Here is a 26,234-nt window from a genome sequence, read left to right on the forward strand (position 1 = left end):
ATGACAGTTATTCAGAGGGCACCACTTCTCGAGCCAGAAAAAAAAAAAATCACAACAACAACAGTAAATCCAGTGAATCCATTTTCAACAACAGCCGGCTGTACGTAAACAGCTGATTGTTGTTTTGTTGTTTTCCCCATGTAATATTTAATTTTATATAAACAAATCAAAGATACCTATATATTATTGTAATCTCATTAAATGATTGAATAAATTGTTACGTACCAGTAAATAAAAATAAATAAATAAAAATAGTTGAATATTTATTAATTCATCAACACACAAAAAGGTTAGAATCAATTTTTATAAAAATATATATTATTTGTTAACGTGTCATATTGATTTGATAATAAAATTTTTCAGGTATGATTGTTATTGGATTGACAATTGTTAGTTCAATTGTCTTGATTATTTTGGGACGTTTATTTTATTTTATTTATTATGAACGAGGCCAGCCAGTCAATGATAAATCAAAAACCATAAAAACAATGATTATTCTTGGCTCAGGTGGACACACAACTGAGATGCTTCGAGTTGTTAAATATCTAAATTTTAATAATTATACACCTAGAGTGTATGTTCATGCTGATACAGATCAAATGAGTGAAAATAAAATATCTGACATTGATAATAATGATGATGTTAAAGTATTGAAAATACCAAGATCAAGAGAAGTTGGACAATCATATTTATCAAGTATTTCAACGACAATCATTGCATGTTTAAATTCAGCTGTATTTTTATGGTTTGAAAAACCAAATTTAATACTTTGCAATGGTCCTGGTACATGTGTGCCAATATGTTTGTCATCATTGTTATATCGTTTGTTATTTTTATGTAAAACAAGATTAATATTTATCGAAAGTTTTTGTCGTGTCAAGACATTTTCATTGACTGGTAAAATATTGTATTATTTTGCTGATGATATAATTGTCGTTTGGCCAGAACTTTGTAATGGTTCCTCGAAAAATGTTCATTTTATTAAATAATATTTATAAAGAGAAATCATGATTTTTTAAAATTTATTTAAAAAAACCTTTTGTTTTTTTGTATTTCAGAATGCCACATGTTAATGTCAATGAGTTGATAACTTTTAAGGATATTCCCCTGGATGTTTTAGTTAAATATTGTGATGAAAGAAAAATATCAAATGAAATTAGAGTATATTTGGAAATAATTCTAGGACAACTAGAATCATTGATAAAAAATAATGAGTTTAGTAAAATTTTAAAATAGAAATTTAAACTTGTTGATTAACATATTTATTAATTGCAATGATTATTTTTTTGTTCAGTGAGCTTACTGATGAATGGATTCATAATACTTTCTGGAGATTGGAAGCTTGTGTTGATCGTACTTGGGAAGCATTGAACACTGGATACTGGAAAGATGTACCAATTCGAGAAAGACATTGTTATACAATTTGCAGTGTTATGAAGGTATCAAATAATTTGATTAATTAAGCACTAGTTCAATTATTAATTAGACAATTTTATTAGTGCATGTTACTGGAGATTGATTGGAATACCAATGACAATAAAATTGATGAAAATGGTAAAGATAAAATGGAAGCACTTGTTGAACAAATTGACAAAGGTTTATTGCTTGGTGCTCCACTTGATGAAGCTCCTGATATGTTGACTAAAATGGCAACAAGATTTAATAAATATTTTTCAGGTAATTATAATAATACAGCTAAACAAAATAATAATAATAACTAATTAATAATTTTTGTAATTTTTATCTAGATAAAATAGCAGGTAGCAGTATAAATATTTTAGAATGTGAAAATGATAAATTATCAAAAGAACTTTTACCAGGATTTGGATGGATAAAAAGATACAAATGTCCATCAATGGAAACATTTTATAGAGATATATTTGTTAAAAAAGTACCAGCAGTATTAGAAGGTAAAATTAATAGCTTTTATAAATTAAATATAATAGTTTATGATTATTGATTTTTAATTTTATTATAGATTGCATGAAGCACTGGAAAGCTTTGGAATTATGGAAAGATCCAAAATACTTGATAAATATTGCTGGAATAAGAACAGTTCCAATTGAAGTTGGATCACGTTACACTGATGAAGATTGGTCTCAGTGTCTCGTGACATTTGCTGATTTTATCAAGTCACACATGAGCAAAGACAGCAAAACAATTGGATATCTTGCCCAGCATCAACTTTTTGAACAAGTTAATAATTTAAAAATATTTATAAATTATTAAAAATAAATAAAATATATTTTTTTTGCAGATACCAGAGTTGAAAGAGGATTTTTCTGTACCAGATTATTGTACATTTTTTGATGAACCAGGTGAAATTAAAATGCCAGATATAAATGCATGGTTTGGACCAAAAGGCACCATATCACCAAATCATTTTGATCCAAAGAATAATCTACTGTGTCAGGTATTTTTATAACTTTTTTTATTCAAATTAATATCAAAATATTAGTTGAAAAATAATTGTGCTAATTTTTTTTTCTTTTTTTTTTTTTTTCAAGGTACTTGGTACCAAGCAAATATTTTTATATCCTCCTGAAGATGCTGAAAATCTTTATCCATTTGAGGGAATGATAAGTAACACAGGACAAGCTGATCCACTTAATCCTGATTATGAAAAATTTCCAAACTTTAAAAAAGCCAGTGGAACTATGTGTTATCTTGGTCCTGGAGAAATGTTATTTATTCCACCTGGATGGTGGCATCACATTGTCAGTTTGTCACCAAGTTTTTCCATCAGTTTTTGGTGGTAATAAAAATTCATTGGAAAATAAAAGAACAAAGAACTGATATACAATAAAATTGAGGAAATTTATTTTTTCAAAAAGGAAATACAAGTTAGTAAATATAAAATAAATAAATATAAAATAATTTTCAAATTAAAAATGATAGAAATCATTAAAGTGGAAAAAGAAAAATTAAATTAAAGTAACAACAGCAAGATTTAAATCAGATAAATAATTTTCATGACGTTCTTTGTGATTCTGTTTGAATAAAAAAGAAAAAAAAAAGGTTAAAAATAATAATAAATATATTAAATATAACAATTTTTAAATAAAATAAAATTACCAATAATATTGTTGCGGAAATTAAAAGTGCCTTGCATCTGGCATCAATATCAAGAAGAAAATTTATCGATGAATAACATGATCCTTTAAATTCTCTCGTAATTTCACCAATTTTAAAATTATTTAAATTAAATACCTGCAATTATTTAAACAATTTATTATGATTTTTAATTTTTTAATTTTTCAAATAATAATAATTTATATTTACCTGATATTTATTTGAATATTCACCACGATCAGTTGGCATTTTAATTCTCATTAGCTCATTATTTTGACAATCGAAAATTGAGTATTTCGAATGACACAATTTATTTCGATTCTTAATCATATAACCAATATTTTTATCACCAGAATAGGCATATATTTTCTATCAAAAAAAATATAAATTAATTTATTAAATTATTATCAAGTTTAAATTATATTTTCTTCTTACTTTTCCATCACGATGTCTGATAAATCTTAAAACTTCTTTTCCAGTTTTATCATAAACCCTGGTCGCAATTCGTGATCTGCAGTAAAAATTTCGCCAATAATTTTTCCAAACAGCTTGATTCAATTCACTCGTGAAGAAAACATCCTGTTGTTTTTCATTTTTAATTATACAATTTTTACGGTTGAATCCTTTTTCATCGAAATACAAATGTAGCGAATCGTAAGACAAAAAATACTCCATTTTAATCGAAAGCTTTTTAATGACTGAATAAAATAATTTCCAAGAAAATATATAAATAAAATAAAAATTTATAAAAATATATTTTTCGTCATTAATTTATAATTAAAAAATAGATTTTTTATTTTTAAATTAATCAAACATATTGTCGTCGTATAAAAAATAAAATTAAATAATATTTAAAAATAAAAATTTATTTTTTTAGAACAAATATAATATTTGAACTTTATCATGTCCTAATTTTTTATTTTTAATAAACTAAAATAATTCTAAATATATATCAAGATTTAATTTTGGATATTAAAAATATAAAAAACACATATTTATTTTTAATTGTTTATTAAATCATTATTTTTATTATTGTTTATAGTACAAAGAGAGAAACATATTGAATTGCTTCGTTTAAAATATCAATATACAAATGCAACGTAATAATGCGTGTAAAAAGTCTAAAACAGTTAAGCCAAAAAAAAAAGGACAATTTTCACTTCAATGTACCTTCGGAGTTGGCTAAAAAAAAAACATACATTTATCAAGTAAACAATTATAATAAATAATTATTAATATACCTGAATTTATTTATTAATTTTTGTATATTTTTTTTTTTTTTTGTTAAATTAATATGAGACATGTCAGTTATCATTGTTATCAAATACTTGGACATAACAAATCATGATTTATTTGTTATTAATATATTATTTTATTATTATTAGGATAATTATCATCATGATTATTGATTTATCTATTTTATTTTTATTTTTTTTTATTTTTATCATCATTGTTTGGACATGCTGTGACATTGGAATTAACAGATAACATACATATTTAAATCCAATTTGTACTTGACGATAAACAAGCCCCGCAAATATACTTTACCCCCTGATATTTCAATTTAATATATATATTTTATTTTATTTTTCTTTTTTCACATATAAAGCTTCTTTTTTTAATTATAATTTATAACATAATAGCATCGGGTAATCTTGGATTCTGATGACTCAAACGTCTTATCTATTATCTGAAAAAAGAATAGAAAAAAATAAAAATAAATCATTAATCTAACAGTTTTATGACCTTGTTCCTTTTTTTTTTTTTTTTTTTTTCTAATTTAATCAAACGCTTGAGGCAATTAAAAAATTTAATTATTTTTATATCAACTTACGCATTTAAAAAGTATAAATTTATTTTTATATATTTTTATGTTTATGCATCAGTTGTTGTTGTGTAAATTGTTTTTCCATTTTTTTTAACAGCAACTTCAGTTGAACTTGAACTTTTAACATGTATATTTTCATCATGTCCACTACTATCAACAACTTGCATGTCCAATGAATCAGATGATATTCTTCTTTCGCTATTAAATTGTCCTCCAGATGTTTGTCCATCTTTGACATTATTAAGTGAATCTGAATAACTCAATGATGGAAAATCAATTGTTGTTTTTAGCTCCAATGAATCTGTACTTCTACACATTAAATTTTTTTTTTCATCATCAACATCAACTTCAAGTGAATCAGTACTAGTTTCCATAGCATTAACATCACGATTTTTAATCAATGAATCACTGTCACTTTCTAATGGTAAATTAATATTAAATGGTGGTTCAATTTTATCAATATCTGTTACTTCAATTTGTGATATATCTTCTGTTGTATCATCTTGTCTATCATATTTTTCAACATTTGCCTGTGCTATTCTAATTATTTCATCAATTTCCATAATACGTTTTTCATAATCATCTGATCCTGATGTACCTGGATTAAATGTAACACTTGTTGTCGTTGTCATTGTAGTTGTTGTAATTGTACTTGTCGCTGTTATTATTGAATCATTTGTTATAATTCTAGGTCTTGTTAAATTTTCCAATCTAAAACGATTTTCTGGACTTTCATGATCAAGTAAATCTTCTTCTTCTTTTGCACGTATTTCAATAATATGTGCTTCACGACATGCTTTTTCTAAACCTTCAAAATCTTTTAATGATGACACTGATACATCATCACCATGACCAGAACGACTTGTAATATATCTTCTTGGTAAACTACCACCATTATTAACTGAATCTTGTGATCCACATGTTTGTAATTTTCTACAATTATCACCGACAATAGCAAATTCCATATTTTCAAATTCTTGCAATGAATTCATTGATATATTATCATTTTCAATTGAACGTGAAAATTGTTTTTTACCAGCAAGTACATCATACTCAGCACCATAACTACCTTTCATACTACCACTACTACCAATTGAACCTTTGTGACTACCAAGACTACCAAAACGACTACTACCAGCTTCAAAATCAGCCATTTCTTCTTCTTTAATATCTTCAAGTGGTCCTCTGTCATATTCTAATTCATAATTTCTTTGTTCTTGAAATTGCATTTCCATCCATTTTTTATGATCAAGTTCTTCGTCAGATAATGATTGTGAATATTGTTCATCATTTGATACTTGTGGTGGACTTTCTTCTGATTCAAAATCAAATAAATCATTATTACGTGATAGCTTTGTTGGTAATAATTGTGAATCATCATTTTGTTTAATAACAATTAAATTTTCTAAATCTTTATCATATTTTTTCATTGATGCATATGGTACATTTTTTATTGTTATACTTTTTCCCTCAGAATCAAATTCTTCAGCTTCTTTTCCTACTTCTTCAATAACAACAAAATCATCAATGATATCTGGCTTATCAACAAGCTCAAATGAATCACTATCTGGTGAATTACGATCTAATTTTTCTCTCTCAATAACAGTTTCAATTGACATACCAGATGTTGATGATGTTGACATACTTGCTTGTTGTAATACTGATCTTTTTGTTAATAACAATGTCTCATTATCATCTGCTGTTGTTAACGAAGTCATTTTTAATTCAGATGCATCAATATCATCACCAGTTGATTGTGCTTCAATTGGTTTAATTTTAATTTCACTTGATGATGAATCAATTATTTTTCCACTTATTCCCTCGGATAATATATCGACTGTTGAAGTTTTAAGATCATCATCCTCACTGATAATAATACTAGATGTTACTTTGGTTGATTGATCATCTGTTGAACCACCAAATTGACCAGCCATAGAAGAAGAATCCTGATCTTCAGAGAGTTGCTCAAAAATCATTTCAGATGATCGTTTCATTGTTCGTGGCAAACCATCAGTACTTTTTTCAAATGATCCATCGAGTGGAATATTATCATCATCATCATTTTCAAGTACTAATTCAAGATTTTCATCAATTTCATCTTTGTCTAATTCAGCTTCTGATGCAACAAGTGTATCTGTATGTTCACTGGTAGCATCAATACTTCCAAGACGACCAGAACTAAATGAATTTAAAGATTTCATTGATTCACGTGAGCTCAAAGTTGACATTGCACTTTGATAATCTTGAGATGTTGGTCGTGATGCTGTAGAATGTTCAATTGACATTAATGCAGTCTCGTATTCAGATACTGTACCTGATAATAATCCAGCAGCTGATTGAAGTGCCTCAATGTCAGATGAACTTGGTCTACTACCACTACCAATATCATAATCACATGATTGATAATTACTACTCTCTGAACTTGAGCCACCACCTTCGCTAATATCAGTATTTAATTTTCTAACACCTCTTGATGGTTTTTGACGTCGTCTTGGTGCTGGTTTTGGTGGAACTGATAATGATGAACTTGATTCTTTATCTTTGTCAGGATCTGAACCTGATCTACTTGCTGGTACTGGTACATGATCAATTATTTTACTACTTTTTTCTGATTCTTCATCTTCTTCGTAGCCTTCTTCTTGTGCTTCTTCCATTTCTTCTTCTTCTTCTTCGTCTTCCTCCTCTTCTTCTTGTTGCTCTTTATCATCATAAAATTTATCTTTTTGAATTTTTGACTGTTCTTTTTCTATCATACGTGGCTTGGCTATTGGTGAATCTGATAATTGTCCATGGTCATGCTCAAGTGTTGATGGAGCCTCGTATAAAAATGGTAAATCATTGGAAATTGTTTCTGGATGTAATTTAAATTGAAATTCAGATGGTGACTCTTTTATTGGAAAAATAGTATTACTATTTTCACTCAGCTCTTCAATGAGATCTTGTTTAGCTGCCTCAAGTGATTCTTTAATTTCATTAATTTCTTTTTTAACAACTTCATCAAGTACAGTTATTGCATATCTTGCACTTAAATCAACATTTTTTATTTCTTCTTTTTTTAATTTTAATGAAATTTCATTTTTAAGCTGATTTTGATTTTTTTCAGAATATTTTTTTTTTCCACTTAATTCATTATCTTTATGTAATTTATTTTTTAAATCTTCTTGTGTATCAATTTCTTTTTCTTCTTTTTCTTTTTTTTCTTTGATTGCTTCTTCATATGTTTCTTCAACAGCAGCAGGAATAATATTTTGAATATTTTCATTAATACCTGAATCAAATATCATTTCAGTTAATTCAGATGATTTTTCATCAAAACTAGATGGTAAAATTTTTATTTTTTTAACATTCTCTAAACTTTGTTCAACAAGTTCAAGCTCTGAATCACTTTCAGATAATTTTCTCGGTGTTACTGGTATTTTTTCATCAGTTGGTGTTTTAGCTTCGTATTCACGTTGCAATGTTGCCACTAATTCTTGACAACTTATATCCAATTTATCCTCAACCATTTCATGCTCAATTTCTCTTTCATTTGGTGGTGGTATAATATTAACACGAGTTGATATACTGGCTGATTCATAATTATCAGATTCTTTAACTGAGTCAATTGTACTGATGTCTTCTGATGATCTCGTTGCTGATTCATCATGTGACGATGACATACTCTGTTGCATAATTATACTGGAGTGATAATCATCAAGCTCTTTGTCAAATGCCAGTGATGGTTCAACAAATTCATTAATTGCAATTTTTTCACTGCCAATTGTCCAATCACAATCAGTTTTTATTTCAAGTTCAGCAACTTTAATTTTTGGTGACACAATTGATGGAATTATATTTTTATCAATACTTTTTGTATCTAAATGAGATAATTTTTCAGGTGTTTTATCTGGCTCCATTGATGAAAAACCAGCGTCATCACTTTCAACAAATTCAGGAAGAGTTTTTGATGAATGTATTATTGGACTGAGACTTCGAAGATCATGGGCAAGTGATGAGTCAGACATTGTACTAGGACTAAATGTCAAGTCTCTATCTTGACCAATTTTATCAAGAGAATTCATTGCATGTGACTCATGAAGTTTACCAAAATCATTTTCACGTAAATGACGTTCACTTAATGATAAATCATCTTCATCGTCTTCTTCACGATGATGTTTTGGATCGTCAATTTCAATTGATGAAACATCAATTGAATCTTGACGTGCATTTTCTTTTGGTTCAATAATTTCTAAAACACGAGCACCTGTACTTTCATATGCTTCAAATCGTATTGGTGATATTTTATCTTTTGTTAAATCCACTGCAGATGAATCTCTGGATAATTCAATTTTTAATTTTACTGGATGTTCTTGTTTTTCCGATTCAACAAGTGATGATGATGGAAAACTTTCTTCGTCTTTTGTTAAATCATCACTGATACTTGAACTTTCACGATTTGAATTTTCTGATAAATCTTTGTTGCCCAATAATGACAGTCGAATTTGTTCAACACTCTCTATAACTTGTGCTTGACTTTCTTTTCTTTTTCCTCCAATTAAATTTTCAAATTTTTCAGTTAAATCATCTGCCAACTGATCGTCATAATCTTCAGGTTCATTGTCAATTTTATCATTAATTTTTTCAGTACTTGATTCAAGCAATTTATGATTTAATCCATCAGAACTTTCTGACCTTTTTACAATTTCTTCTTCAATTTGTTGTACAATATTTTCAGCAATATTTCTTGCTTCATGTTCTTCAAAAACTCGCTGTTGATGTTCTTCAAGAGTTTCAGATGCTTGAGAATAATCTTGTGATGATGTTTCACGTGATGGATACATTTTTGTTTCATTTCTTTCAGTTGATTCAACGTGTGACTGTTCACCAATAACTGCAGTTTTTAATTCATCACGTAAACTCATTCCCAAATCAAACATGTCAATATCCTTTTGACCTGATATTTTTGGTGTATCTTTTTCCAATGACAATGCCATATCAATTTTTTTATTTTTTATTGTACTTGAACCAGTTTCTTGTACAAATATACCATCATCGTCGTCACGAGACTGAATTCTCTCTTGATCTTTTGCTAAATTCATTGATTGTGATGCTGATGCATTGATAAATTGTTTGTCACCTGATACAAGAACTGATATATTTTGTGTCTGATTTTTATCACTTATTTTTTGACTGGAAAGTTTATCTTCAACTATTTCATCATCAGTTTCTTTTTTACAAATTGATTCTATTTTTTTTTCTTCTAACTTTTGGTCTTTTTCTTGTACTTTTAAAATTTTTTCATCACCACGAGATATTTCTGATGATATTATTTCTTTTTTCTCAAGAAGCTTTGATTCTTCGTGATCAATTTTTGATGTTGTTACACCAGGTGCTGCATTAAATAGACGTTCCATTTCCTCAAATTCTTTTAATGCTTCAACTGGATCGGTAAATGTTTTTGTTATTGTTTGTGATTGAGTTTTTTTTTCTGACATTGTTGTTTCAATATGTTCAGATTTTTTTTCAGTTATTTTTGTTGCTGTAATAGACGTTTCATTTTTTCCAGTTTTTTCAAGTGATTTTGATGGTCCTGATTCACCAAATTTCATCTTGGGAATTTTCGATTCTATTTTTGGCTTGGCTTGCTTATCTTTGTCGGTTTTCGTCAGGGATTCTCGACGTGATGGGATTTTTGATTCTTTTGATAAATCTTTTTCTGATAAATCCGAAGGTTCACGCTTAAAAACTGGTATTTTTGAATCTTTCTTTGATAAATCAGACCCCTCACGTTTCATTGATGGTATTTTTGAATCTTTTTTGGATAAATCAGATGGTTCACGTTTTAATGTAGGAATCTTAGAATCTTTTTTTGATAAATCAGATGTTTCACGCTTCATTGATGGTATTTTCGAGTCTTTCTTAGTCAAATCAGATGGTTCTCGTTTTAGTAATGATGGACCTTGAATGCCAGAGGGACTTTGAATTTTTGTTGAATCTTTTTTTGTTAAATCTGAAGGCTCACGTTTAAAAGTCGGAATTCTTGAGTCTTTCTTTGATAAATCCGATCCTTCACGTTTCATCGCTGGTATTTTTGAATCTTTTTTTGATAAGTCTGAGGGCTCTCGTTTTAAAGTAGGAATTTTTGTATCTTGTTTTGATAAATCGGATGGCTCTCGTCGGAGTCCAGGCATCTCTTTAGGACTTGATGCCCCTGATGCTGAGTCTTTCTTTGTCAAATCTGATGGTTCTCGTTTAAAAATAGGAATTTTCGAGTCTTTCTTTGATAAATCTGAAGGCTCTCGTTTTAATCCTGGAGTTTCTCTTGCAATTGGAGAACCAGGAGTTGATGATTTTTTCTTTGAAAGATCTGACGGTTCTCGTTTTAATGTTGGAATTTTCGTGTCTTGTTTTGATAAATCTGATGGCTCTCTTCTTAATCCAGGAATTTCCTTAGAAATTGGAGAACCAGGAGCTGATGATTTTTTCTTTGTAAGATCCGACGGTTCACGTTTTAATGTTGGAATTTTTGTGTCTTGTTTTGATAAATCTGATGGTTCTCTTCTTAATCCAGGAATTTCCTTAGAAATTGGAGAACCAGGAGTGGATTTTTTCTTTGTAAGATCCGACGGTTCACGTTTTAATGTTGGAATTTTTGTGTCTTGTTTTGATAAATCTGATGGCTCTCTTTTTAATCCAGGAATTTCCTTAGAAATTGGAGAACCAGGAGTGGATTTTTTCTTAGATAAATCAGATGGCTCTCGTTTTAATGTTGGAATTTTCGTGTCCTGTTTTGATAAATCTGATGGCTCTCTTCTTAATCCAAGAATTTCCTTGGCAACGGGAGATCCAGGAGTTGTTGTTTCTTTTTTTATTAAATCAGAAGGTTCTCGTTTTAATACAGGAATTTTTGAATCTTTCTTTGATAAATCTGAAGGTTCTCGCTTAATGCCCGGTATTTCTTTGGCAATTGGAGAACTCAAAGTCAATGGTTCTTTCTTTGTCACATCTGATGGCTCACGTTTTAGTACAGGAATCTTGGAATCTTTTTTCGATAAATCAGAAGATTCTCTTTTAAATTCAGGTAAATTAGTTAGAACAGCTTCTTTTGTTTCTTTTTTTACCACTTCCACTATTTCTTTTTTGACTAATGAAATTTCCTGTTTAATTTCAGTCATGACTTCTTCTTTTTTTGTTACTTCTTTTGGACTCGTTGATTCTTTTTTTGTCAAATCCGAAGCCTCACGTTTTAATACAGGAATTTTAGAATCTTTTTTTAATAAATCAGAGGGTTCTCGTTTGAGTACTGGTGTTGCTGGAGGACTCAAAACAACTGTAGACGTATCTAATTTTTTTTCCAAATTATCCGATGAGTCTTGTGTAATTGATGACGTTGTTTTAATTTCTACTTCTTCTTTTTTTAATTCAGATTTGTCGATAGCCTTTGTAGATGGTTCTGGTATTTTTGTTTCTTTTTTAATTAAATTTTTATTCGACAAATCTGATGATTCACGTTCAAATAATGGAATTTTCGAATCTTTTTTCATTGAATCAAATGGTTCTTTCTTCAGATCAGCTGTCTCTTTAGGGAAACTTACAGAATCAGTTGCTATTTTTTCTTCTTTTTTTGGTAAATCACAAATAACTTTTTCAGCTTTTTGCTCTGATAAATTTGGTATTTTAGTGGCTTCTTTTGGTGAATGTGGTAAATTTTTTTCTACTGAAGTTGAAGATTCAATTTTTACTGGTGGAACTGGAATTTTCGATTCTTTTTTCAAATCAAATTTATTGATATGCTCAGCTTTTGTTTTAACTGGAATCATTGAAGGCACTTTTGGCTCATTGGTAATTTTTGTTTCAATTAATTCTTTATTTTTTATTTCAGAAACACTTGTTATTTCTTTTTGACTAAAGTTTGACTCTGACTCTAATAACTTTGAACAAATATTTTTATCTTCATTAAAATTATCTTTATTAATTTTTATTTCTGGCAGTGTAGACTCATTAGAATTTTTTTCTTCAATTAAATTTTCTTTTTTCATAATTTCCGTGACACTCGTTATCTCTTCTTGACTAAACTTTGATTCTGAAGCTATAAAATCAGCGGAAATATTTTTATCTTTAACAAAATCAATTTTATTAATTTCGCTTTTTAATACTTTTGTCTCTTTTTTTTCATTAACAGCATTTTCTTGTTCCTGTTTAACTGATTCACCACTAGTTTCTGGTTTTAATGTTCTTGGAGCTGTTACAGGTCTTTTTATGTCACTCGATACTTGAGTAATAATTTTTTCCTCTGATATTATTTTTCTCGGAATCATTGTTGGCTTACCATCACCTGTAATTTCTATTTTTTCAGTTACTTTTGTTTGTTCCCAAACCTTTTCACCACTTGTTCCCTCAATTTTTTCAATTTTATTTTCAACAACTAAATCAATTTTAGTAGTTTTCATATCATTTGACGTTGGATACTCTTCAAGTAATTGTGCTGCATCAATTGAACTTTTTCTTCTTTCTCTAAATGATTCTTGTGACGTTATTTTTGTCAAAGCTTTTGCTGATGCAGCTGATAATTCTTTTTGTATTTGTTCTTCAAAATAGTGTGCTTTTTCAGCAACAGTACACTCTGATATATCAGGAATATTCAAGTCTTCAAGTGTCTCTGATCTCTCAGGCATTGCTTCCATTTCCTCACCTTCAGATACAATACTGTGCAAATATTCACTGTCACTTTCATTGACTGTTATTTGTGATGCACGTGATAGCTCTGACTCGGAAAGTTGATAACTGTCGCGTTTTTTTGTAATGTCTTCCCAAAATCTACGCTTTTCTGAATATGTTTGACGTTCAAGTTCTGGTGACATTGCTTCTTGTGTACTCAAATCATTGGGATAACTAGCATCTACGGATTCTAGGGTACAAGCCAATTTTTTATCAAAAGATTCGGCATCTAGAACAACAAAGAATTATACTCGTGTTACTTGATTTTTTTTTTCTTTTTTTTTCAATTTATCAATTTATTAACACAAATATTTTTTATTGTCTGCATGTGTGTTCATATATTTTCTTTATTATTTTATTTTTTTTCTATAACCATTTTTTCATTTTAGGTACATTTAGTTACAACAGTAGACTTTTCATCAATTCCAACAACAAAAACAACAACAACTATATACTATAATAAATAAATATATATTTTAAAAAATTTTAAAACTCATTTTGAATTAATATTCTTGATTATTTTGCTTTTTTTTCATAAATATAATATATTTAAATTTTACACAAGAAAAATAAAGAGTTTAATTGAATTGATTTTTTTTAACTGTATATTTTAAAAATAAGTAAATAATAATTTTTAAATTTGGCTTATTGTTAACGTGGACGTCGTTAAAGCACTGATTCAATATCCCATTTTCTTGTCAATGACAATGTTGAGGACGGCATATTTTTCTGCAATTAATATTAAAAATAAATATTGCTTTGATAATTATCATTGCTCATCCGCAGAGAAACAAAATTAAATAAATGATTTATTGATGAAAAAATATTATTTCGAAATGATAGAATTGATTTTTTATGGAAAATTTAAAGAGAGCATTCGATTGCTAATTGAATTATATTGATATTTTTTTTGTTGTTTATGACATTGTATATGATTGACATCAATTTATTAACTAACACAAATAAATATGCAGAGTACAGATAAATAATTGAGAGAGATATTCAGTCACTCAAATTTTTTTTTCAGTGCAAAAAGAAACGACATTATTACAAACGAAATATATTTAACATAAAAATTTCATGATCATCATTATAATTTCGATTTTTCGTTTATTAAAATTTATTCAAAATCTTCAACATCAGTGTGACCATCGCTCAAGCCATCTTCAGTCAGATCCGGAACAGTCAATGAATTTGTCATTTTAGAAATATTTTCAACTTGTGAATTAGCAAGAAAATCAAAATTATGAAAAGAATTATTATGTTGTCCACATGCTCCATTAAAATCATCGTCTTCGTCATCATCTGAAACCTCATAGTCTTCACAATCAGTTGGTGGTCCAGATGGAAATACAATATGATTGGAAAATGGTTGACGAGTTGTTTCATCACCTTCATCAAATGACATTTGTTGTCTAACTTCATTTGAAAATGGTCCATCACCTTCTTTTGTTGTTGTTGTACCACCACCACCAAATTCATGAAAAATATCAACACTAGATGCCTCAATGATAATATTTGTTTCTTCATCATCACCATCGTCATTTGATAAATCCTCAAGATCAGTTTCACCTTGACATGAATTTTCAATAACTGATAAACCTTTTACAGATGGCTTTGCTGTATCACCTTCACTTCCATAAATTTCATCAACGTCTGTTAAATTTTCAGCAAAACTATTTCTTCGTGTGTTATTTTCAATTTCACCAAAACCATCCCAATGAGAATCAACTGTTTCACCTTCAGCATTTTCAACAGTCACTGATATCATTGGTGGTTCTGGAACTTTATTTAATAATCTCTTTGCTGCTGGACTTAAATTACGTTTTGGTAATACAACTGTTGGCAATTCACCCTCTGAATCTGTGTCAGAAAAATGCAATGAGACATTACTCATCATTGCATTCAAACGACGACGTGATGAACGTGATTTTCGTTTTGGTTTTGTTCCAGTTTGATTATCAATTTGTTGAACAACATTATCATCATCTTTTTTCATTTCATTTCCAGGCATATTTTTAGTTTCTTTGTTGCTCATTTGACAACAATTAATAAATAGATTTTCTATATATTTTTTTTTTGTAAAATGTTTTTGTAAGGCTTAATCAACGTTAAAAATAAGTGAAGTTGAAAATAAAAATAATAATCTGAAATAAAAAATAATAATCAAAAACTTGAGATTGTTTATTCATGTTTTTTTTTAATTAAAATAAAATTTTTTCATGTTGATCACTCACGTATGTGAAAGACTTGTTCTTGATGAATTTTCTTTTTCTTTTTTTTTTTTTGATGAAATAAACACGTTGTATCTTGACAATGTTAAAATTTCGACTGAAACTGTGGTTTTATCATGACAATAGAAAATAATTTGTACACGATGTAACCTTGATAATTTAATTTACGTCTTTGAAGCCATAAATTCGCTACAAATCGGATTGACTTTGAGTAAAATAAAATTACAAAATCTCATTGATTTTTAAAATAAATACAAAAATTTAATTTTTTAATTAAATTTTTTTCTTTTATCATCGTTTCTTTTTGCATTGAATGAGGTCATTTGAATATTATATATTTTTTTTATAAAATTAAAATGCGTGTAAATAATTTTTAAAAATAAAATAAATAAATTGTGATAATTATGATTTGTTTATTTCATACCTGTTTGTTCATTTTGTAAAATATCTATTATGATTTTCTTTTCATGAGGTGATGTGGGTTTTGGTATGTCTCGTTTTTCGCCATAGTCCCTCATGTAAGTAGATTTGTAAATGTCCATTTTGGTAATGAGGTTGAGATCTAACTCTACAGAACATAATTACACAAAGAAAAATAATAAAATAAATGATTCATGCAAAGTGTACAGATGACGAAGAATGATAATAAGAATAATAATGTGTTTAAAGAAAATCAATCAAATAAATTATTGTTTTTATTTTATTTTTCTATCGAAATACCTTTTTGTCGAAGATCTGATTCTGTTTTTGATGATATTTCCTCTGGTAAAACAATATTTAATACACAAATTGGCTGTTGTGGTGCTTCTCCCTTGGCAACTTTTGGATCTTTCATGAACATCATTCGTGCAACTGGATCCAAAAGTGGATCTCGTACTTTGACATTGAATGACAATCTATTTTGACGAAATGCTTTGAATGTAAATTTTAATTGTTGGCCGGATTTTGTAACAGGTACTAAATTACCACTAAATTCAATATAAAGATCTTTTCCATCAAGTGCCTAAAATAATAAAAATAATAATTACAATAAATTATTTATATAAATTTATAATTAATTTTAAATTTTAAATTTACTTACTTCAACATCTCGACTTTTAACAATTTCTAAAAATTCTTCTTGTCTTTCTAATGTATGCATTGTTTCTTTTCCATCAGTCATACAAAGTATTCTCAGTGTTGCCTCAAGTATATCCATACGTTTTGTATAAATAATAAAATTAGTTATAAATGGAACAAATAATGATTCTTTATAAAGTTCAGTTGCCATTTTAGGTACTTCACTAATATTACGACAATCCATTAGCCAAAATCTTGCTGATACTGTTGTTGTAAATGACACACGATCATTTAAAAATGTTAAAGGTGTTGAACCAGTAACATCTTCCCATTGTGCTTCACTTGTTCCACCAGCAATACTACATAGCAAACGTAATGTTGGTGTTTCACCAGCATAATTATTTATCATTCCTTTATTTGCTGCTTGTGGTACTGGTATTGTTAGTGTTATTGGTTTATGAAATTTACGTCGTCTTGGTTCAATAGTTATAACTGGTGATACAGCAACACAATTACCAAGTAATTTTGCTGTTAATTCAGCTGGTATAACATGTGCTTGTAATCCAACTTTAATTTTTTTAGTTAATGCACCAGGTGGAAATACAGCTTGCACATGATTAGCAACACTTGATATTAATATACCACCATCAGAACCAATGACATGTACTTCTTGTTTAATTCTTGTTATTATTGCAAAATATTGTGGAAATTCAGTTGTTATTATTCGTGTTATTCTTCCCAAATATATTGAATTCATTTGTAAATCTGGTGCTAAATTAAATAATGCATCATCATTTTCATGTGTATTATCATGTTCTTTCCAATTTTCACCATTATCACTACGTAATATTATTATTTCTCTATCTTTTCCTTGTATTGCTGCAAAATGTGGTACATCAATTAATACTGGACCAAGAAATGATGCACCAGATGGACCCATTTCAATAATTCTCGTTGCTAATGCTTCACCTTCCATTAAAACTGGTGGATTTGTTAATTTATTTGATTTAATTAATCTACATGTTATACGTATTGGCATTGTTGCACGTCTTGGTGGTATTAATATTTTAATACCACTATGACGACAACCTTTCATAGCACCACCACGTGCATCAACCAAAAAACTAACAAGAAATGATTTAATATTTAATCTTCCAACATTAATAGCATCAGTTGAATCAAAATTTTCAGCAAGACAATAATTATTACTTTGTGTAAATTCTTTTATTTCAACTTTTGTTACTGGACGATGTACTGGATCATCACGTGTAACATCAATTGGTAATGAATCATCACGTAAACTTTTCATTAAATCAGCAGTTAAATAACGATATGGTTGTTCATTTATTAATGCATCTGATCCACCTTCATCATCTGAATCAGACATAAAACTTGATTCTTGTATAGATTCTGGTGCAATAACTTTATATTTTTCTTCCCAGTATTTGTTGTCTGGTGTTTGTTCATCATACTTTAAACCTTTTAATACTTCCATAACAGATATGTAACCCAATTTTTGTGCAATATTTAGGGCAGTTAAACCATCATTTGTTCTTGCATTATGTTTAGCATTACCTTCTAATAATGCTGTTGCAATATGAGCATGTCCTTGTTGTGCTGCTTGATGTAGTGGTGTATAATTATGACTAGTACCAACGTCAATTTGTGCATTATGTTTTAATAAAAATTTTATCATTGATAAATTACCAAAATGTGCAGCAACATGTATTGGACGATAACCAGTTTCAGTTTCAGATTCAACATTTGCATTATTTTTAACAAGAACAGATGCAACACGTATAAAATCTTCTTGTGCACACATATGTAAAGCAGTTAATCCACTTTTTGATTTGTGATTTGCATTTGCACCATGTTCAATTAATAAATTTGTCATATCATAATGACCTTTTTGTGCACTCAATTGAAGTGGTGTAAAACCAGCTTTTGATTCTGTATTTGGATTTGCACCGTGTTCCAATAATGTTGATGCTATTTCCATTTGATTTTTTCGTGCAGCAATATGAAGAGGAGTATGACCATTTTGTGATGACAAATGAGGTGATGCACCTTTTTCTAAAATCATTGTTGCTACTTCTGGATGATCATAGTGACACGCTAAATGAAGTGGCGTTATATTATTCTATTTTTCAAAAAGAAAAACAAAAAACAAAATTAATTTCATTTTCGAAAAATTTATAATTTTATTTATTTTATTTTTTATTTTTTACCTTTCCTTGAGCATCAAGTTTACTATCTTTTTGTAATAAAATTTTAGCAACATTCATATTTCCATATTTTGCTGCAATATGAAGTGGTGTAAATCCATTTTTAGTTGTTGCTGTAACTGATGCTTTATTTTCAACAAGAATAGCAGCAACCTGTCGAAAAAAATTTTTTAGAAATTAATTACCAATTTTATTTACATAAAAAAAAAAAAAAAAAATACAATATATACAAATGAAAAAATTTAAAACACAAAATAAATGTGCTTACCTCAAGCTATGATCAAGTGCATCATCAATCAAATACATAGACAAATAATATTTTCTAAAAAAATAATATACAAGTAATAAAATGAAGAAAAAAAAAAAAAGGAAAAATATAAAGATCTTTTGTTTTTTTTTATTTAAATAATAATATATAAATTAAACAAATATTGCGTACAACAAACGTGCATGTGTTCAACAAAATAATAATAAAAATTAAATCATATATTCTTTGTGGCGTGTCCAGTATAAATAAATAATATTTTGTGAATTAACATAATCTGCTATTTTTGATATATCACTGTGTTTTACCTCTTCTTGTCCTTCTTTGGCAGCAATATGTAAAGCAGTGTACATGTCTTTGGTTGTTGTATCAACAGCAGCACCATGTTGCAACAACAACATGACAATATCAACATTTCCCAAACGTGAAGCAATATGCAAAGGAGTTTGTTCTTCCTAATTGTAATGAAAAATAAAAAAATCAATTGATCAAGAACCATAAAAAATAAATAATTAATAAAAATAGCTAAAGATATTATTACCCTTGCACGAGCATCAACTTTAGCACCATTTCTTAATAATATTCTAATAATATCAGTTTGATTTGCTCGAGCAGCAAGATGTAATGGTGTCTCACCACGAACAGTTGGTACATCAGGATTAGCCTCATGTTGAAGAAGAAATATAACAATATTCATACAACCCATAAAACTAGCAACATGAAGTGGTGTAAGTCCAGACTAAATAAATTAATAACCGCACAATTAATAACGTCAATTTATTTTGTATTGTTATTATTCAAGAAATATTAATTTTTTTTTTTTTATACCTCAGTTGTTGATTCAATTGATGCTCCATGTTTTAATAATAATTCAACAACTTTAATACGATTTTTTTTACAAGCAATATGAAGTGGTGTAAAGCCATTTAATGCACGTGCATTTGGATCAGCTTTTCTATCAAGTAATAACTTGGCAACACGTACATGTCCACAGTGGGCAGCAACATGAAGTGATGTTAAATAATCAATAGTAACTTCATCAACTGGTGCACGATGATACAGCAATACTCGAGCAGCTTCAACATGATCACCTTGTGATGCCATATGAAGTGGTGCCAATCCATTCTTTTGATTAATTATTATTATTAATTATTTTATTTATTTATTTTGTATTATTATTTTAATATTTTAATATTTTAATGATTAACCTTTGTTCTTGCACTTATTGGTGCTGATTGTTCAAGTAGTGTTGATACAACCTCTTCATGACCTGATCTTGCAGCACAATGAAGTGGTGTTAAGCCGTCTCTTGTTTTAGCATCGATCATTGATGAATTTTCCAATAACAACTTGACCATATTATTCTTGCCCCACTTGGCAGCAACATGCAATGGGCTAATGTTGTGCTACAGGTGATAAAAACAAGTTTGAATGAACACACATATACACAACACACAACACACAATATTTGTAAAATTAAAATTTTAAATTTACTGATAAAAATAAATTGTACCTTTGCCAAGTAGTTGACATCAGCACCTTTTTTTATAAGTAAACGTCCAATTTCTTCGTTGCCATAATGGGCAGCAATATGAAGTGGAGTAAATCCACTTTTTGATGTCACGTCGGGTTTGTGATCGTTCTTGAAAATAATAACAACAAAAATATATATTATTTATTCATTTATTGTCGTCGTAAAATACGAAGGGTTGTCTAGGAAAAGACATGTTTGTGGTACACCTGGCATTTTTATTTTTATTTCTTTTTTCCAATAATAAAAAATGTTTATGTATTGGTTTTTTTTTTGGGTGAATTAATAAAATATTGAGCGTATTTTTTTCTTTTAAAAATTACAATATAATGATTTACCTGCAAAAGTAAATCAGCAGCTTTACAATCATCTTTTTTAGCAGCAATATGAAGTGCTGGTAATCTGACTTTTCCTTTTGAGTCATTTTCAAGTAATACACTAACAACTTTATCATGTCCCTGTTGCATTGCAACAGCGAGAGGAGTAAAACCATCCTAAAAATTGTTTAAAAAAAAATATAAATTCAATGTTTTTTTCATTTATAAATAGTTAATAATAATTTTTACCTCAGTTGCTAGAGTTTGATTGGCTCCATTCGAGAGTAGAAGTTTAACAACTTGATCATGATTTTCTTGGGCTGCCATGTAAAGAGGTGTAAATCCATTTTGTGATTGAATATTAACAGCAGCACCGTATTGTATTAAAATATTAACAATTTCCGATTGTCCAGCTATAATAAAATTAATTGAGTATGTGTAAGTGTATGTGTATGAAAAAATTGGATCGATTAATCAACGATCTAATTACCTAACGAAGCGATGTGTAACGCTGTGTTCCCTTTTTTAGTAGCAGCATCAACTTTAGCACCTCTTTTTAACAATTCAGTTACAATTTCAACATGACCATCCTTCGAGGCTAAATGCAAAGCATTTAATCCATTCTATAAATTAAAAAATTCATATATTGATATTCATTTTTTTTTTTAAATTTAATTTAACTCACCGAGTTGGCTGTGTTGATGTCGAGACTTTTATCAAGATATTCTACGACTTTTTCAAGATTTCCTGATCGAGCTGCCCGAAGAAATGCCGTGGTGTCATCGGACTATAAACAAATTGAATAAAAATATTTCGAAATTCAAATAACAATGACAATTTATTTCTATACCAAGAAAATCTATAGAAATTTTTTTTTTTCCCTCGAGATATAAAAATATAAAATTACATTTATAAAAAAAATAAAAAAATTCATATAGAAAATAAAATGATTTATTATTCACAAAACGTGGTGGAATATTTTATGGATTAAAAGTCTCAAGCACATGTCCTCAAAGTACTTAAACAAATCAATACCCTCAAACCTCATTAAATCCTTATTTACAAATTCAAAATACATTTCAATTAATCATTCAAACTATCCACCGATAAATACAACAATTACGTGATGTAAATTTTTTTAATTGATTTTTTTTCCGGCAATAATAAATTATATACAAAAATAAAAAATAAACAAAATGACGAAAAAGAATATTAGGGTGGTGATGAATTTATTCGTAATGCCGGAAATGAATGAGTGTGCATACAATGTGCATATATGCATATGCACTCATTGCCAAGGCTATGACAAATATATATTTCAATAAAAATACATTGTACATGTTTAATGTTTATTCAACTCAAAAATTAAAAAATAGCCAGAGGAAAATTACACCCTCAAACTTTTGCATGTTTTATATACAAAAATCATCAAACTTTTATGTATTTTTATCATCGAAATTTACGAGATATTTGTCATTAATAATTTATCAATGAATTTTAAATGTCTCCACATATCCAATCGTGTCTTGAATTATCCAGCATCCGCCCTTTTGTGTGAATCCTCATTCTCGCCCTCTTTTCCTCAACCCCCATTATTTCTCCAGCGAAAAAAAAACAAAAAAAAAAAAAGAACTATATATACCACCGGGTAAAATATTGTGCAAAAAAAAAAAAAAAAACGATAATCAACCCTGTCACTGAAATATTTGCAACATTTTTTTATTTTGCGTGAGTTAATTTTAACCCCTGTGACAAATATTTATCACGCACCTTAAAAAGTAAAAAATCTATTTATAGAAAATAAAAATAATTATGTCTATTTTTTTGTTTCTATATTATAATTAAATAATAATAATTATTTTTTTATTTTTATTTTTTACCTGACCAGTAGTGGTGTCCGTGACCATGATGAAGGAAAAGTCCCCTTGGGATACTTTTCCAAATATTTAAAAACCACCCCAAGTTAAAAATTATCACAAGTCACAAATTAAATAATAATTTAACAATTAATAATGACTATTAAATATATATATAAAATACAACAAACAACACAATGAATATTAAATATTTATGAAATAATTTTATGAAGAAATAAAGTAAACCGGCATTGGAGCCGCCCCGTGGTTGATTTTAGTTTCTCGGTTATTGCCAGACAGCCGGCCTAGAGAGTCTTACACGATATTGTCAAGAGGGGGTGCCCCCAAGGGTTGATATCAAAAGGGGCTGGGGGATTTTATGTGTGGCGTTAACATTATCGAGGCGCAGGTCCAAAATATATACAAACAAATTCATTCAAAAATTTTTTTTTTTCATCTTTTCGATTTTTATGTAGCCAGCTTATTAATTGAATAAAAATTACAATTTTTTAATGAATTTGTTTATTTGTTGCTTGCAGTTATTGTTGATCAATTATTTTGTTATTTATTTTATTTTTTTTTTGTTTTTTTAGAGGCGCCGGCGCTCTGAGTTTAATTGACGCGTCTGCGTTTTTGTTACAACTGTCATTGTCGATCAATAATGAAAAATCCCCCACTATTTTATTTAAGTAATATGCATGTACATTATTCTTTATGCTATATTTGACTGAATTTACATCTGTATTTGTTGGTAATATTTGTAGGTAACTAGACAAATTATTCTATAAACACAAGACTATATTTTTTTTTATTTGGAATAAGTTGTCTGTGGTTGTCTAAGGTCTCTATAACGAGGTAGTATCTTTTAAAAAAAAAACAAAATATTGTTTTTATTGTTTCAGGAAAGATTGTTTATTGATGTTTTTTTTTTTTATTTTAATGTCAATATTATAAAAATTTTTAACTAATTGATATTATATTTGCTGTTTTACTTGGAGTTGTTTTTTGCTGGGTTTTTTATTTTTTTTTTTATTTTACATTTTCATGTCAATGGTTTTTGATATTTACAAATGATATATATTTTTTTTTTACTATTTTGTTGGCTGATTATCACTGGTTTTTTATTTGTATTTTATGTACTTTTTGGAGTTAATTTCAGCTTGTTGAGCAAAGTTTGTTTTCTTGGATCCAAAAAAGGTTTATTGATTCACGATTAATCCGGCTGAGCACTATTTATTTTGTTGACAATTATTTGAGTGGAATTTATATTTTTTGTACAAAAAAAAAATAGCCGAAATTTGAATTTAAAAATTTCTTATAGTTCCGGGAGATAATCTTACAGTTCCGGCCAAGAATATTGCATTAAAAAAACAAAAACTTTTCAAATTAAATTTCAAAGAAAATTAAACATTCAATAGAAATAAAAAAAAAAAAAGCAATTTATAAATTGAAATAATAAATAATGCAATCCAAAAAAAAATATATTGATTTAATTTAAAATATTAAAAACAAATAAAAATAAATTTACTGACAATAAAAATATTTATTCTATGATAATTGCATTAGTTTACATGACAAATTCAGGTCATCCAGATAAAAACAAAAAAAATATATACCATTTTACTTTTAACAAGAGATAAAATAATAAAACAGGTTTAATTTAAAGAAACAAAATTTATATTAATTTATTATTCCTAGATAAACATCAAAGTGTATATAGAAATTAGTCTAAAGAAAAGAAAAGAAACTGATAATTTTTTTATTGCCATTTAGCATGATGAAAGAGAAGAAAAATAAAAAAAAAATGCTATAGATTGTTGTTATCAATCTTGACGTATATATATTTAGTTAGATTATGCACGAAAATAGATACGAGCCTACCTTGACTGGGCTATATGTATATTATATATGAAAGGCCAATAATAATAAAATAAATAATAATAATAAATTAACGTTGCAAACAATATGAAAGTTATTTTTTTTACCGACCTTTTCATACATCTTCTTCACTAGCTCGATAATAATTTTGCTTTAAAAATAACACTGTTATTTTCAAGTAAAAAAATAAATTAAATAAATTAAATATTTATAAAAAAAAAAATTGAAATTAGAAAATTTATTTATTAATGGAAAATGTTGATGAATGTTTTAGTGTGTATTTTATTTGTACCTGACAATATAAATATTTAAAATTTCAAATTAAATAAAAATGATTGGAAAAAAATAAAAATACATAAATTATTTTATATTTATGAATAAAATAATTATTGATTTATAATTACCTCGAGTGTTATGATGGGAGGGTATTTGTCGTTTGTCGTCATAATTCAATGAATTAATTAATAAAAAATCAACACACTGTATTATATTTGTTTAAAGGTGTATATTATGTCTGTACAAATAAATTTCTACAACATATACTCTCGATGCTAAAGACATAGGTCCAAAATATTTATTAATAGAACATGCATTTAATATATATTTATTTTTATTCGTCTGTACTCTGTAGTTCTCTATTCTCTGTGTATATTTCTGGCAGTGCAATTCAATTTAAATATTGTATACATTAGCGTCAAATGAATTGACTCATTCATATACTGATAAAAAAATAAAATAAACAAAACAAAAAATATCAAATTACAATCACAGCCATTAAAAAATTAAATATGTTGTTTTTTCTCTCTCAGATGTGATTATTAATAAATAATTAAGTAAAAAATTATTTATACAGTTAAAAATCCAATAGATAAAATAACAATAATAAATAACACAAAATAAAATGAAAAAAATTTAAATTAATATTATCTTTAAAATAGCAGTAAAAAAATAATTATTAAAATTAAATTGTTGTTATTATTTTAATTGTTAATGAAAAAAATTGCAGACAGGTTTATTTTATTGGTCATTAAGTCAACAACTGGGTGGTCAAGATAACCACCTGTTTGTGTGTGTTTTGATACAATTTCTCCGCTTCGTTTTAAATATCATTCAAAGCTGTTGACTATTTAAAAATTCCCGCACTTATTCAAGACTGTGGCGCTAATTTTTAAACTCTCTCTTATTCTCTCCTCCCACTCTCTTTTAAAAAACAACAATCATCAACACACATCAACACAACTCTTGAAACTCTCTTTTATTTTATTATTTTTT

At 27.8% G+C, this 26,234-nt stretch overlaps 4 protein-coding genes across 10 annotated transcripts; 2 read left to right on the forward strand and 2 right to left on the reverse strand.

Moving 5' to 3' along the window:
• LOC122849316 (UDP-N-acetylglucosamine transferase subunit ALG14 homolog) lies at positions 1–852 on the forward strand. The gene is made up of 3 exons (XM_044148007.1): positions 1–100; positions 364–801; positions 848–852. The coding sequence occupies exons 1-3, from the start codon at positions 1–3 to the stop codon at positions 850–852; spliced, it is 543 nt and encodes a 180-aa protein (XP_044003942.1).
• LOC122848106 (bifunctional peptidase and arginyl-hydroxylase JMJD5) lies at positions 84–3,785 on the forward strand. Of its 3 annotated transcripts, none has more exons than XM_044145943.1 (9): positions 84–289; positions 1,059–1,214; positions 1,295–1,439; positions 1,500–1,677; positions 1,749–1,910; positions 1,979–2,196; positions 2,258–2,413; positions 2,508–2,843; positions 3,552–3,785. In XM_044145943.1, exons 2-8 carry the CDS (start codon positions 1,060–1,062, stop codon positions 2,757–2,759), a joined length of 1,266 nt encoding a protein of 421 aa, XP_044001878.1. In that variant the 5' UTR covers positions 84–289; position 1,059; the 3' UTR covers positions 2,760–2,843; positions 3,552–3,785. The 3 variants fall into 3 exon arrangements, with proteins under 3 accessions (XP_044001878.1, XP_044001879.1, XP_044001877.1); XM_044145944.1 differs by lacking the exon at positions 84–289 and adding an exon at positions 874–897; XM_044145942.1 differs by lacking the exon at positions 84–289 and adding an exon at positions 940–971.
• A 281-nt stretch (positions 3,786–4,066) lies between these two features.
• Positions 4,067–25,515, reverse strand: LOC122848048 (ankyrin-3-like). Of its 5 annotated transcripts, none has more exons than XM_044145819.1 (16): positions 25,367–25,515; positions 21,914–22,015; positions 21,719–21,851; positions 21,478–21,641; positions 21,250–21,405; positions 20,894–21,022; positions 20,589–20,786; positions 20,209–20,505; positions 19,922–20,119; positions 19,689–19,835; positions 19,119–19,268; positions 16,913–19,030; positions 16,552–16,834; positions 16,256–16,399; positions 4,907–13,826; positions 4,067–4,762 (listed from the first exon to the last, which is right to left on the reverse strand). In XM_044145819.1, exons 1-15 carry the CDS (start codon positions 25,406–25,408, stop codon positions 4,948–4,950), a joined length of 13,140 nt encoding a protein of 4,379 aa, XP_044001754.1. In that variant the 5' UTR covers positions 25,409–25,515; the 3' UTR covers positions 4,067–4,762; positions 4,907–4,947. The 5 variants fall into 5 exon arrangements, with proteins under 5 accessions (XP_044001754.1, XP_044001755.1, XP_044001756.1 ...); XM_044145820.1 differs by lacking the exon at positions 25,367–25,515 and adding an exon at positions 23,109–23,387; XM_044145821.1 differs by lacking the exon at positions 16,256–16,399.
• LOC122848121 lies at positions 13,857–15,974 on the reverse strand. Its single transcript, XM_044145975.1, has 2 exons — positions 15,835–15,974; positions 13,857–15,744 (listed from the first exon to the last, which is right to left on the reverse strand). The coding sequence occupies exon 2, from the start codon at positions 15,633–15,635 to the stop codon at positions 14,718–14,720; it is 918 nt and encodes a 305-aa protein (XP_044001910.1). The 5' UTR covers positions 15,636–15,744; positions 15,835–15,974; the 3' UTR covers positions 13,857–14,717.
• Positions 25,516–26,234: the final 719 nt, after the last annotated feature.

Source organism: Aphidius gifuensis, linkage group LG2 (genome assembly GCF_014905175.1).
Source record: "Aphidius gifuensis isolate YNYX2018 linkage group LG2, ASM1490517v1, whole genome shotgun sequence".
In the NCBI taxonomy this organism is placed as follows: domain Eukaryota; kingdom Metazoa; phylum Arthropoda; class Insecta; order Hymenoptera; family Braconidae; genus Aphidius; species Aphidius gifuensis.

Excerpts from the sequence above, each read along its gene's own strand:
- LOC122849316 (XM_044148007.1), top strand. The coding sequence starts at position 1 with ATGACAGTTATTCAGAGGGCACCACTTCTCGAGCCAGAAAAAAAAAAA. Across the intron at positions 101-363 it reads ATTTTCAACAACAGCCGGCT|GTATGATTGTTATTGGATTG; the intron begins GTACGTAAACAG and ends AAAATTTTTCAG.
- LOC122848106 (XM_044145942.1), top strand. Across the intron at positions 1,678-1,748 it reads ATTTAATAAATATTTTTCAG|ATAAAATAGCAGGTAGCAGT; the intron begins GTAATTATAATA and ends ATTTTTATCTAG. Across the intron at positions 2,414-2,507 it reads AGAATAATCTACTGTGTCAG|GTACTTGGTACCAAGCAAAT; the intron begins GTATTTTTATAA and ends TTTTTTTTCAAG.
- LOC122848121 (XM_044145975.1), bottom strand. The coding sequence starts at position 15,635 with ATGAGCAACAAAGAAACTAAAAATATGCCTGGAAATGAAATGAAAAAA.
- LOC122848048 (XM_044145819.1), bottom strand. The coding sequence starts at position 25,408 with ATGACGACAAACGACAAATACCCTCCCATCATAACACTCGAG. Across the intron at positions 22,016-25,366 it reads CTCCCATCATAACACTCGAG|TCCGATGACACCACGGCATT; the intron begins GTAATTATAAAT and ends ATTTGTTTATAG. Across the intron at positions 21,406-21,477 it reads ATCAAACTCTAGCAACTGAG|GATGGTTTTACTCCTCTCGC; the intron begins GTAAAAATTATT and ends AACAATTTTTAG.